The 14,848-nt window shown below is 35.7% G+C and overlaps 1 protein-coding gene across 5 annotated transcripts; it reads right to left on the reverse strand.

The window, feature by feature from the left end:
* Positions 1 to 3,155: 3,155 nt before the first annotated feature.
* Positions 3,156 to 13,954, reverse strand: AMPKalpha (AMP-activated protein kinase alpha subunit). 5 transcript variants are annotated; one of them, XR_015537120.1, is made up of 13 exons: positions 13,636 to 13,954; positions 12,904 to 13,045; positions 12,563 to 12,656; positions 11,772 to 11,916; positions 11,096 to 11,302; positions 9,999 to 10,104; positions 8,851 to 8,956; positions 7,506 to 7,734; positions 6,669 to 6,764; positions 6,030 to 6,100; positions 5,292 to 5,484; positions 4,808 to 4,964; positions 3,156 to 3,432 (listed from the first exon to the last, which is right to left on the reverse strand). XR_015537120.1 is itself a non-coding variant. In XM_087356113.1 (13 exons), the coding sequence occupies exons 1-12, from the start codon at positions 13,739 to 13,741 to the stop codon at positions 4,873 to 4,875; spliced, it is 1,584 nt and encodes a 527-aa protein (XP_087212239.1). In that variant the 5' UTR covers positions 13,742 to 13,954; the 3' UTR covers positions 3,156 to 3,914; positions 4,868 to 4,872. The 5 variants fall into 5 exon arrangements, 3 of the variants coding, with proteins under 3 accessions (XP_087212239.1, XP_087212238.1, XP_087212237.1); XR_015537119.1 differs by having other exon boundaries at positions 3,156 to 3,914; XM_087356113.1 differs by having other exon boundaries at positions 3,156 to 3,914; positions 4,868 to 4,964; positions 6,669 to 6,761.
* Positions 13,955 to 14,848: the final 894 nt, after the last annotated feature.

The following is a 14,848-nucleotide window of genomic DNA, read 5'->3' on the forward strand; positions in this document are numbered from 1 at the left end:
TGACCTCATGCAGCCTTGTGACTGCTGTGTTGTAGAAACATATCACCTCCATCCATCAACTGATATAAAACAGAAATGATGTAGAAAGAATATATCACCCTCATCTTCAAAACAGAGTTGAAAATTGAAGTGAAGTGATATGGTCCTCATACACACCTACAATACTCTACAGATAACCACAATTTATAATTGCATCATCTTGAAAACCTCACAACCCACATAATTACTAAATAAAATTAATATACCTTAAGAAGCATAGCAAATGACACTCGTCAAACAATGAGGAAAATAGGTGGAAGTATAACATAATTTATTTATATTCCACTGATCCTCCATAGTAGAGGCCAAGGATGTGGAACATGTCATAATAAGAATACGTACACTTACCACAATAAACTTATAATGCAGATAAAAGTACATAGTTGTTACAGCCATTTATATAAATTAAGAAATTTCAATTAAAGTGAATTCTTCTATACAGTAGTAGTGAGATAAAAGGTAATCTTTCAAAACTGGCTAAAATACTTTCATAACATGATTTAAACTTTCAATATTAGATGGATACGAATTGAAAAACTTGATTAAACATTAAAATTAATGTGAAATGGGTTTACATTACATACTAGGCAGAACAGGAACTATTATTTCTTTTTAACATTTTAAAAATATAAGTTTCTATTATAGTTATGAGTCACAGAGGCACATCAAGATATAACTAAAGGAAACATTTTTACATTTTTCCAATTCACACTGAGTTACGTTATAAATTACTATATACTGTTATTTTGGGGGTGTTTTAAGTATAGGAAGTATAAACAATATGCCTACACAAATTATGTGAGCAGTCTGGCAGAACCTGATGGCATATGACTGAATTCTAAACACATTATTATAAAGTTATCCCTTCCAAAAATTAAAGGCAAATCTATATACAGCAATTATTCTTTGTAGAAGACAAGCACAATCATTCCCCCCCACCCCCAAGTCTAGTCTCATTATGACCTAGATTTTAATAGGATGATAAAATTTGAGGTTATGTAACATACACAACATGTGGAAATTCTTTGCATGTGCAGCTTTCTACATCAGTAATACTGAATACTTAAATATTTTACAAAGTATTCTGAATATACTTGTTAGAAAACCTACCTCAAACTTATACTGTACACCACCAACCACAACCCACTTCTGACTGCAATTTGCCTAGCCATGCACAATGTGAAACAAAACATTTTGTAAGAAAGTTCCTTCCTAATAAACTTCAAGAAACTCTACAGAGTGCAGCACCAAGCACAGACATAAGTGTGTTCTCACTTATAAACACAGTGTATGCAATGCATATTAAATAAAATTCTAAGTTGTTTCAACTGAAACCTTGATGTAATTTCTGTTGCTTCTACAAGTGGTTAGAAAAATTACACAGAATTATTAAAGGGGCTTCTATTTCTATTTAAAACATTTTATCACATGCAGATTAGTTGTAATATAATTTGCAAACTGCATATGGCATAAATCCAAAATTACACAATATTAACACAAAATATGAATGCCCTGATCTAGAGCCTGACTGATAACCAGGAAGGGCCACAAATAAGTACTTTATATATTTTAAACAGTTGATTACTCTTAGATATTTAGTAGACTGATTAACTAATTCCATGCAGTAAGGTCCTCTTTGAGAAATTAATAGTATGTTCTCATCATCCTTGACTTTACTTCATCCTAACATTTGGTGAAGAGTACAAATTATGGAGCTGCTCATGCAATTTCACCAGCCTCCCATTACATCATCTCTCTTAGGTTCAAATATTCTCTTATGCACTAGTTCTCAAACACCCTCAGTCCGTTTCTTCCTTTAATGAGAGAGGCTACATTTCATACACATACAAAACAGGTAAAACAAGTAAGATGTCAAAATGTTGGTAAAGCATTTGCTTTTGTGGCTGTATCGATGTATAGTTTTGAATGTAATATGATATTATGAAGGCCAGAAAGTTCAAAACCACTGTTAGAAAAACATATTATCTGCTAAACAAATTGAAATTATAAATATTTCCTATAAATAAATTATTCTACTATAAAGTAAAGCTTTCCCACTACATGCCACAGAGTCACCAGGGAAGAAGAGGTATAGTTCCTACTCATTCTCAACCTCAGCACTACATGGGGATGAGTGGTTAGTGTCACACCCCAGCCATGCTGTACCCCTGGGGAAAGGCAACCCAGTACTCATTGGATAGGAAGTTGGGTAGGTCCCAGAGCCAGTATGGATGTAAAACCACAAGAAAAATCCTTTGCACTTGTCAGGGATTAAACCCCAGTTGTCAAGTCCACAATCAAACACTATACTACTTAAGCTACCCTGGCTCAATTCTTCTATCATACACAAACTGAATGTCTTATACATATTAGAAAGAAATTTTAGGAAACCTTGGGACAGTCCCTCTCTGAAAACATGTGAAACTTAGACCACAAAAATGTTATTACTTAAGTAGGTTCTGATGATGGTGAGTATGAAGATGACTCTTCTGGGTTGTAGCACCATGTAATCTGTAGAAACTTAACGACGTTTCAGAGGTCCTTGCTTCATCCACCATCAGGGTAATGAGTCATCGCCTCAATTATGGAGGCAAGAAGGACCTTCATGTTATTACATTTTTAACATCAGAACCATGGAAGCAAATTTTATCATCATCCAGGAAGAAAGAATCTAGTTGGTGACACTTATAGTTATTTACAAATGTAACTAATTAACTAACTCAACACGGCAAAGTCCTTTCTGAAAAGCTAACAGTTCCTCAAGTAGTCAATAAATTGATCACCATTTCAGGAACCATAAGGTTCATTATCACGTCCACAGACACTCTCTATTGGCCCCTAACCTGGGCCATATGAATGATGCCTTATTTTCTGAAGGTCAATCCTAATATTACTCTCACATTTACATGTAAGACTTACAAGTGGTCTCCTCCTTTCAAGGTTTCAGCTTTAAGAAAATGTAATAATTGTTGTGAATCCTGAGGAAATTATTTTGATGCAGGATACTTTCATTTGGAAAAAAAAATCAACAAATCACTGATGATGCTAGTAATTACTACAATTTTTTCACTTCTTAACCTTGTAATGCAGGGTACGAAAAAAATAGTTTATCATCATAAAATTTTAAAAATATTCTAAAATATTTTTATTTTATGTGAAATACATTAAACGCTTCCCAATTAATTCAGACAATTTGTTTAAGATACAATGTATGAGGAAAAGTTCAATAACTTTAAGGAAAAGAAAAAACATTCTTTCATGTCAAACAACTAATGTTATGACTACTGGCTACTCAAATTAATTTCACCTATAATAAGCAATATACACAAGACATGCAACTGATTACGCTTCGATGTCATATTAAAAACTCTATGTAGTTGTAGATACTGGACACTGAAAACAGAAAGGAAATATGGGCCTTAGTATGATATTATAAAGTACTTTAATGTTCTACATTACTGTGTATTATAGTATTTTCTCGAATACCCCATGCATTTTTTCTTTAAAAAGTTACCAAAATTTGGGGCATGCAACTTATTCATGACAAGGTTGGCAACACTACTCATTCCAAGCCCTATCTAAACTTTCACAACTTCCTCTTCCTTTCATATATGTGTGCAAAGGCTGCACATGAGTGGATGTTACTTTGTGTGGGACTGTGCAAATGTTCTGCTAAACATAAGTATTTATGGGCATGCATTTACAATCTTTCATGAAAAATTGAAAATAATTAGAGGCATAAGAATTCAGAAATTGCACAGCTGACAGAAAATATGTTAGTGCAAATAACATAAGTGACTGGAGAAAGAATAAAGAGTTCATGCCACAAGGCAGTGATAATCACAGCACGTTCCAGTGTCAGAAAGTGATATATCCTGAAACAAAAGAAAATATTTGTGAACATACAAGAAGCGGCGATTTAAGTGTGTTATCAACTGAAATGTGCCAGTCAAAAGCCTCAGCACTGGCAAAATAACATACAATCCAATGTTCCAAGGTAAGACAGGAAGGTGAGGTATTTTATAAAAAACAGACCGTGTATTAGAAAAAGAGTCTCCCAGTGGCTTCTGGACACATACAAAAAGAAAGAATTAAGTTTTGTAAAGTATGAAATCAATTTATGGTAATAGCACAAATATATTTTGAAATGCTCCCAAACAAAAAAGGCGAAATGAGTGTTACATTAGGAACTGGCGGAAACAAGAAACCAATCACCATAATGTGTTGACAGACAGCAGAAAACTGTCACCATATAGCATCCTAAAAGGAAAGATCAAAAATAAATCTAAAAGATGTAAATGTGTAAGAACAAGGATCAGGGTGCATGCACCATGCTTTGAATTAGATCAAACAAATCTTAGTGGATGCTCATTCTAGAGATCTTCCATGAGTATACAACAGAAGTGAAAACAGAACAGTAACTATATTTTTATCCTGCTCTCACATAGTTTTCTGTTTGATCTGAGAAGTAGAGGTAGCATATGAATAGTGAGATACTTTCACAGCCTAGCCTAGGTGAGACATTAACATGTGCTATTTTCATGCTACATGTCAGATCTTAAAACGTATGACAGAAAGTAATGAAAACACACCAAGAACAAAGCGTTCAAATTTCAAGATACTAAACACTCTGTATACTTTAACACAAACACATTCATACTTCTATAAATTCACGAACTTTCTGTTTATTATAAATTTCCTGTAAAACGGGGGGTGGACGTGCAGGTTATTAGAAAATGTGGGATAGCTGAGAAATTATGGTACTTACTGTTCAAGACTCAACTTTGCAGTAAAGCTGAGTCCCAAACCACATAAAATATTAACTGACCAGATTCAGCGTGCAAGCTGTGTTATCAGTGCTGCACACATCTCAAAAAACTCCATTGTGTGGTGTCCTGTGTTTTGTTGCTGTGAGAGACTGGGATCTGAAATTGGAAACATACTCAAAATATAACAGTGGATCAGCAAAACCCAAGTTAGTAAAGGCTTAATACATTATTTGGGGGGGGGGGGGGGGGGCTGCTACTTTGGTGACAATTTTCAAAACTACAAGAGTCATAAATTATTTTCTTTTACTTGGGTATGCAACAATGAATCTGAGCTGTACCAACACAGACCAAAGTTCGTATCTTGGCCAAGGGTATTTTTACCACCGCCTTTGGTTAAAAAGTGGTCATCGAATAAAAACTCTTCACTCAACAAAATCTGTCAATGTAATAAAAGTACAGCTCAGCACTTCTTTTCACACTGACCATAGCTGATATCTCCACCTGCCATACAAGAACCATCATTCTCCTCGCTACTCTCGCTGCTCAAGCTCTTAAAGTCCAGCAAGTAGCTCTTGTAGTCCACCTGGTACAACTGTAGTGACATTTTAACATACTTCCCACTCAATGCATTCTTGTGTCTTACACGCACATGGAAAGGGTTGATCACTTTCCATTCCTGAAACATTAAAACGTGTTACTAGTTGAGATTCAGGTTCTCACAAGTATTATGAAGATTACTGTCTTCTGGGACGTTGCACTGTGTAGTCTGGTAGAATCATTGACAATCACCCTGATGATGGAGGCAGCAAACATCTCTGAAACGTCAGTAAACTTCTACCAGACTACATGGTGCAACATCCCACAAGACAGTCATCTTCGTGTTATTAGTTTTCTATAGGAACTGATTAAAAATAATTTCAATTAACGACGGTTTTTGTGGAACCAATTATTATTGTTAGCTGAAAGATCACTGTACACAGATAACAGGAAATGGAAAGAGGAAGGAAAACATCAGTATTGTTCATCTAAATAATGAAAAGAATCGCCTTGCAGAAACTTCAAATTAAACTATTATGACAAAACAACTCTTTTAAGGGTGTGTGTACAGAGAGGGTGATATCACAAAAAGTCATAATCATATGTCTAAAAGCTGAACTATGATAAAATTTATAAATACAATTGAGTCACCACCAAATTCGACACTAAAACCAACATACTTACAAAATCCAGTGCCTTCATTGCACGATAAACTTCATTCATGATATCATTTGGCTTACTCTGTGATCGAATACCTGTAACAAAAAGTATTTAGTACATATGATGAAGCCTAATTACTTTCCAACAATCTGCACAATTATACTTTACAGGAATAAGAATATGATTACAAAAGATAAGAGATGATTTCCAATGTCTCTATAAGCTAATTTTGGTAACAATTAATTTAACATCAGGTGCAACTAGAAGCTGCAATGCCAACATGGGTTTTGCATCAACAACTTGGGCATTACATCTACCTCCTTCAAATTCCCTTTGTGTAACTTAATATTAAAAACATAAGACCAATGTATTTATATCAAAAAGTCTCAATTAATAGCACAGCGAAACACTGATTTACAATACAGTAAATTTCACACTTATAGTTAATTTTCACTCATCTCTAGTCAATAATCTCATTGTTAAACGTTCTCCATTTTAAGTCTCCATACTTAGCTTCCAAATTCACTACTCCCATAGCCAAACCTTTAATGGTGATTTCATTGTATCTACATTTTTCTGAAGGAAAGGAGTTGTGAGCAGTAAAGAGTTGGGTGATATCACTGTTTGAGCATTTCCACTAAAAGATTGGAATCACTTACTTACCCAAATGCCACTTTGCTCTCTTGACTGGCGTTCCCCTGGATGGTCTGTCACCACCTGCACCAGAATTGGGTCCTACCACTCGGTCCCGCAGAGCTGCTGAGAGAACACCACATTCTCCTCACCACCAGGTATCATCTTCGATTAGTGTCACAAAAAAACAGGAATTTTGGCAAAGAAAATAATGAATGCTTCAAATTTTTTTTAGGAAAATCTAAGAGAACTTGACATTAATGAGCATAGAAATAACAGAAGTCAATTATAAGCTACACGTGCACTTAGTTTATAAATGATACTAACCTTTTTGGTCCGTAGCATTTCTTGTTATCTAGTGGACACTGTGAAGCTGAGATTTCGTGTTTTACAATTTTCATAAACAAACTCAGTCCAAAACACATTTTATAAGTAATCAGTCATTATCTTCATCACAAAATTTCAAATTTGGTAACAATTTCACAAACTTATTAGCAACAAGCTTGCTATAATGCCTCATGACATAAATGTTAAAGTATATTGACAATCAACTGTTTTCTTTCATAATTGGAAAATATGAAGAAATTAAAATCTCCAGTATTTCACCAAACAGCTGAAGCTATAAGCATGACCCAGACATTCTAAAACCACAAAAACCCAAGAGTATATGTACCATACCTGAAGAAAAGTCAGAGAACATATACATGTGCATCTGACACACTTCATTTATAAGTAAATACATATACAATATAAACTGAATGAAGAAATTAACACAAACTGCTTTGGATTTAACTTTTAAATAGGTTGGACTGTACTTCATGTCACAAAATTTAGGAGAGAAAATTGCAGATCACGAAAACAACTTACGGGCTATTCTCTCTGGGTGTGGCCGAATGGGGCTTGGGTTTAGCTCGCTGGGGCTGAATGAAATTGGAGGAGGACTGCTAGCAACATAGAAGTCCTTCAGCTCTGCCTTTGCAGCCTCATCTGCTATCCTCTTGTTATCAATAATCAAGTGGTACGCAATGGCTAGCTGATCATGTGGATCTCCACTAAGAAGGGAACAGTGCACTTCGTGCTCCTTCACTCCAAATTTCTGTAGAAACATTTCAACCTATCAGCAACTATGCACAACACAAAAGTTTATATCACTCAAAACAGAATTTCTGAGAAGTTAAAACATTTCCTTCCTTTAACATCTCAAAGGAAATAATTTTTGTAAAAATACAATCAATCCTATTGTCTTAAAACAAAAATAATGTTTTTTTACGTTATATGACGATTGATTTTACTGTTAATCTTTCTGATATTATATACAAAGGAACAGCAAAAGTTTCAACTACAACTTTAAAATATGTAATTAATTATTCTTATAACCCACTCCACAGAGAAAAGTCATTCTTGGAAACATAACAATCACTGAGATAATAAAAAAAATCACCAGCCTTCAAGGTATCTAAAGGTTCATTACTATGTTCACAAGAGCAGGCATTTATTTATGTCACTGCAAATAATGGAAAAGTGAAATTAACACAATACCCATCTTTCTTTGATATTCCATCAATACATATTTTGCATCATCTAATGTTAAATATAGGAATACTTTTTTTTTTGTAATGAGAATGCTATTTTCAGTATTTTTCTGAACATTTTCTGCAATCATGTAGATGTATGTATGCCGATGTGTCATAGCAGCTGTTTTCACAAAACGAGTCTGCTTTCCATACCACACAAAAGTAACAACTGACAAGATATCTAAGAGAATTTATGATGTATTTGGTTTCTTATGTGGCCAAAAAATGCAAAGAGAAGTGAATTCAAATATGTACACATTTGTACAGAGGCCATTTGCCATTTGACTCTCAGAGTAATTATTACATATCCAGATGCTGAATTGTCCAATGTAACGTTTTCGCCTAACAATGTGAACTCTCATTATTATAATGAACTTTTATTGCACTGTGAGATTTCAAGTTCTCACAGCAGTCAGAATGAAGATGGCTGGCTATCTTTTGGTTTAATTTGCTGTGTAGTATGGAAGAAGTTTACCGATGTTTCAGAGTTGCTTGGTATCTCTATCATCAGGGCAATCGTCTTGAACTTCTACCAAATTACATGGGGAAACAACCCAGAAGACAGCCATCTTTCTACTACATTATTCGCAGATTTGTTTTTTGAAAACCCTGCACACAATATCATATTGCTGACTTACCTCACACACTTCATTTACAGCGTCAGTGTCAATGACAGAAGAGTCCTGCTCCACTGGAGATGGAAACAGATATGCAGGAAGATCACGTTGGAACCACTCATGTTTTCTTGCATGGAACAAAATATAACATTTTAAGAGCTGGAAATAAGAACAGCTATGCATAAATATATCTGCGGTGTAAAATAAAGCCGTCTTGCTACACGCCATGGTGGTGCTCAGGGAGACCTCAGCACTAGATGAGGATGAGTGGTCAGCAACATGCCCCAGATGCACTTTACCTCTGAAAAGAAGCCCTAGTACCCACTGAACCGGAGGCTGAGTAGGCCACAGAGCTGGTATGCAGAGGCTAGAAGAAAAATCCTTTGCCCCTGCAGGAAATCAAACCCTGTAGTCAGACACTATACTGACTGAGCTACCTGGCTCTTATAAGCTAATGTAAAAAATCATATTTTATACAACCATTTGACATATATTATGTTCCACTGAAGAAAATGCACTCTTTTTTCTACAAAATATCTTCAGAAAAACACACAAATAATTAATTTGTACATGAGTATCCTGTTGCAGTGATTACTTGAAAAAATCTTTTCTTCACTGTCTCACACACACACACACACAACTATTTTTCAGTGACAGCTTCTATAAAAAACCTAACAGAACTGGGTGTGCTTTAACAGAAGGCGCAGTCAGTTTTGATAGGAATTTGGAGGAGAAAATGAAGCGTTATATTTGGCTAAAGACAGCACCTGCTCACAAAGTAAAACAGTACATAAAATCCTTTACAAGAAGTGACAATGTAAGCAAGCCTGTAAGGTCTAGTAAACACAAACATGGTAAAGATTAAAAAAGCAATAGTGTTCTGTGTTCAGGCCCAACATTCACCAAGTGTCTGCACCATAAAGTAATGCATACTGTAAGGCTGTAAGTATGAATTTCAAGATTTTGCTTGTGCTTCCATAGAATCACATAGTACTCAAAGGATCGATGTACACAATGTACCACTGAAAAAAAGAAAAACACTGTGTTATGATGAAACACTTTAACAGACTTCAAATGAAAATTGAATGACTCACAGCTAACCCAAAACAAGCAAACACTTCTAAGCTATTATTTATAAGTAAAGAAAACCAGATACGCATAACACTCACTTTATGTCTTCAATGGTGGCTCTCTTCATTGGATCTATTTGCAGCATATGGCACAGCATGCTCACAACAGTTTTGTTCAGGTACTCAGGAATAGGAAAAATTCCAGCTATAACACACAAGAATCTCTTCGTAGATGACCATTCAATGAAAATATAATGAAGTCTAAAAGGATAGCACTTGCCTAAACTTCATCACACATTTTAAGAATAACAAAAGCCATCAGGGTCAAATCTGGGACCAAAGCCGAATTCCAAGTTTGAACACAACAGCTGCCACAACACTTAAAAATCCAAACATATCAGTACGACCCTTAATCAACCAGAGTATGACAGCCAAAGTAGTAGAACCAACTATGAAAATACTTTGTACATTATATATAACTCAAACAATGAAAATGGCTAACATGACTGTGGTTTAAGAAGTGACTTCCATTTTGAGGACTTATTAACATGGCAAAAGTAAGCCACATCTAAGTCTAGTACCATTTATTTTAAAGCTTTTCTACCATCTATTTAAAATTTCTACCATGAAGGAGAATATGAAATGAGTGTGAAGATGGTTGGTTATCTTCTGAGTTGTTGCACCAAGTAGTCTGGTAGAAGTTTACTGATGTTTCAGAGGTCCTTACTGCCTCTATCATAAGGGAAACAACCCAGAAGACAGCCATCTTCATACTCACTGCCATGAGAACCTCAAACCTACTTTAGATGATGGGTGCTCCTCTGGACTCACTAGTCATGTAGGACTGGCATTTCAATGATGCTTGGCTTCATGTAAGTTATTTAATGAGTATTAATAACTGCAGAGGCTGTCACTGACTCAAGCAACAGGATGATTAATATAACAAAATGGATAGGAAGGAGAAAGAAGTGGTCATCACCATGAACAACAAAGAAAAACTACAAAAACAATCAGATTAGCTCATGCCCCAGCTCGGACCAAACTAGGTACCTCCCACACAGATGCCAGACATGTTCACTACTGAACTAAAGTGATTCATGCATGGGTTGACCAGTGATGTAAATGAGTGACAAATAATATGGTCCCAACTTTAGGGGTTGAGGAAAATAAAAACGAAATCTGCCCCAATTACTTACATTTTATTTTTCGGAAGAGCGTTGGAACATGTTCATCATCAAATGGTAAAGTACCACAAAGTAAGGCATAGAGGATCACTCCACATGACCATATATCAACTTCGGGGCCTGCATACAGCTTGCCTGAAATCACTTCTGGGGCAGCATAATTTGGAGACCCACAGCTTGTACGAAGAAACTCACCATCCATCATCATGTTGGACAAACCTGGAAAAGTCCAACATAACTTCTACTTAGGTATAAGACTGTGACTGGAAAGAAACAGTGCAAACATTAACATCTGCTTATGTTTAAAGCTGATGATTAACTGTAACTGTAACAAATTAAGGACAGAAAAACAATGCAGAGCAAAAATAATATAAATTTCAAATGTAGCTGTCTTTTGGGCTGTAGTGCTGTGTAGTCAGGTAGAAGTTCAGAGGTCCTTGCTGCCTCCATCATCAGGGCAGTGATTGAAGCAGCAAGGACCTCTGAAATTCTTGCAAACTTCTACCAGACTGCATGGTGCTACAACCCAGAAGATAAAATAGTTTCTCAAAATTTAGACTAGGATATTGTTAGTAAATATAGAGCTATGCATCACACATTAATGAAATTCTGGAACAAAAAGATATGTGCATCTAAGGGATGAAAATAGCCTCAATATTACAAATTACATGTTTCATATCACACATACCAAAATCTGCTATCTTCACATGCAGATTGTGGTCAAGAAGCAAATTTTCTGGCTTCAGGTCGCGATGTACAATCATGTGCCGATGACAATAATCTACACCAGAAATAATCTGCTGGAAAAACCTACGTGCTTCATGCTCCTTTAACTGAAATCAAAGTAAAACCTTTCACATATTGTGTCTTACTCTTCAAAACAAACAAAAACAATATTATCTCACAATCTGTTGTACATAAGGGTTCTTTCAAGGAATATAGGTGACATTACTTTGAGGTTAAGCCTGGCAATTTTAATGTAGACAAAATATGTACTTTACCCATCAACTTACCCTGCTGTCACAGAGACGGAGCTTCAAAATAGACCTTCAAACTAAACAGCTAGCTCCAAGATGGATATTGTACAGCTCTGATGTATTGATTCCAACTACTAAACAATTTTATTGACAGCCTAGTGTTGGAATGCAGTGCAGTATTTAGACTTCAGGTCTCCATTTTACTTATTACACAAGGAATTTCACTTTAAGACAAGATCAACAACTCCCAACACTTGCATGATGATGTTTAAATTAAGAAAATTACTGAAAATCAATAGTAATTCACAATTACAGAGTTAAAATAGTAAGAATATGGGATAAGTAATAAGCTTTCTAAAAGGAAAAAAGATGTTGGTACTGCATACCTGAGCATTCCCCCACCTGAAGGCAAGGCTATATCATTTTCTTTCTATAGTTACTATTACACTGTATTCTACTCAGATAAATAACATCCTATTGTGAAAAAAAATTTGATAATTACCTTCCCATGTTTAACAATGTAGTCAAACAACTCTCCTCCAGACACATATTCCATGATCATAAATATGTCAGTCGGGGTACTGATCACCTGGTATCTGCACAATAACACAAATAAATCAGTATCACACAGAATGGTATAGCTTGCAACTGTAGGGGTAAGAAACTGATAAGGATGAAGGACACAGCTACCACTTGTACTAGCATGTAAGTTGAACATTAATAACTGTTGTCCCCTGATCCCAGTTCAGACAAGACAACTTACACAACCCTGCAACATTAAATGTAGGAACACATAATGAAAAAGGTTTCATTATATTCAACTAATCTGGGTAAGAAACTCACAGTTTTATTATGTGTGGATGCCGAAAAAGTTTCAGATTTTGGATCTCTCGACGAATTTTTCCAACAACATCGAGGCTCTTGATTTTTTGCCTATTCAGAATCTTTACAGCCACTTTGTGCTTTGTAAGTTGATGTTCACCAACTGCAAAAACAAACAAATGTTGTGCTGCTCAGACTGGTACAAGTTCACCAATATCTCAGAGGTACTTGCTCCCTCCATCATCAGGGTGATCATCCTCTCCATATTCCCCAATGTGCACTGAACACTATTTATGCTAATAGTCAGAAAAACTACATCAATGAAAGAATTACTAATGGGTTAAACTGCAGTCAATTCCATTACACACATTATAAGCATCCTGTCCTGACTGAGAAACATAAAGATATAACTTGTTTGAAGAAACACACTCAATAAAACATGTTTCTAACAATTATGTGTCAAAATCTAACCTCATATACTAAAGTCAGGTAAAATGAGATACAGTAGTTACTTTCCAACCTGACAAGGCTAAACTAATAAAGCTCCACCCATTTCTATCCCGTGATTTTGTTTATATCCTGGGAAAGTTTCGTCCAATTCTTCAACACGAACTGTCTTCCAGATAACCAAATTACATACGAACACATAATTTGGTCGGAGTATTTCGATTCACCAATACAAACACATCTGACGGGTGTCATGTTTGCAACATACAATTACAAATAATGAACAAGGGGCACGTTTGTACTTACTCTTTACTTTTCCAAATGTCCCCACACCCAAAGTTTGCCCCAAAGTGTAGTGTCCTATCTTCACAATGGGCTGCTGTGAAGTCTGCTGAAGTTTCTCCGCCATCATTAACGAATGCTCATAATTTCTTCCGTAATTAATATCAGAGTACTGCTAAACACAGATCCAACTGAAGAATCTCAGCAATTTAAACGACACATCACACAGATTCACTACTATACAGTATAACTGCACAATGCATCGTTGACCGATAAAAATCCCAGCAGAAAACCAATGATTACTAGAAGTAACCAAAAGTCCATGGCTACTTGAGCGCATTATGCGCCGATGTTGCAAAAATTTTGCACTTTCCTGCATAAAAATAGGCTAACTTCCTATTTAGAATGGCGTGAGTCTGGGAGATGCTTTATTGCCGATGCTATTCAATTCTACCTTAGAGTATACCATCAGGAAAGGCCAAGATAATCAGGGCGGTTTGGAATTAATTTGGACACATCAGCTTTAGGTCTATGCTGATGATAATCTGTTGGGCGATAATATAAATACTATTAAAATGAATACAGAAACATTCTTAAGGGCTAGCAGGGATATTGGTCTAGAAATAAATGTAGAAAAGACAAAGTATATGATCATGTCTTGGCATCAGAATTCAGGCAGGAACAATTTAAGGATAGCTAATGAATCGTTTGAAATTATGACAAAATTCAAGTACTTGGGGATGACACTATCAGTCATGATGAAATCAAGAGCAGATTAATTCAGGGAATGCTTGCTATCTTTCAGTCCAAAATCTTTTGTCCTCCCATCTCATAAAGCAAACAATTAAAATATACAAAGTGTACTTTTGCCAGCTGGGCTGTGTGCATGTGAAACTTGGTCTCCAACTCTTGAGGAAGAAACATGGATTGAGGGTCTTTGAGAAGTGTTAAGGAAGACATTTGGATCTTAAAGGGAGGGAGACGAATCATAGGGAAAACTGCATAATGATGAGCTTCATGGCCTCTTACTTTTCAGTTTCAACCTCTGATGCAGCTTTCTTTAGGAACATGGCACCATTTATGAGGAATCATGGTTTGAAACAGATGTACAAGTTATGAGATGTAATCAGCTGAAAAACAAAACAGGCACCACTACCTGAATTACTGATTTAGAATCCTTTAGAACTGACAGATAGTACTATGTTCCACAACTGCACATTTGTAAGATAAGCTCCTG

Source organism: Zootermopsis nevadensis, unplaced genomic scaffold, assembly GCF_977971745.1.
Source record: "Zootermopsis nevadensis isolate Lab colony 2312 unplaced genomic scaffold, Znev_1.0 Znev_ptg000025l, whole genome shotgun sequence".
NCBI classification, from domain to species: domain Eukaryota; kingdom Metazoa; phylum Arthropoda; class Insecta; order Blattodea; family Termopsidae; genus Zootermopsis; species Zootermopsis nevadensis.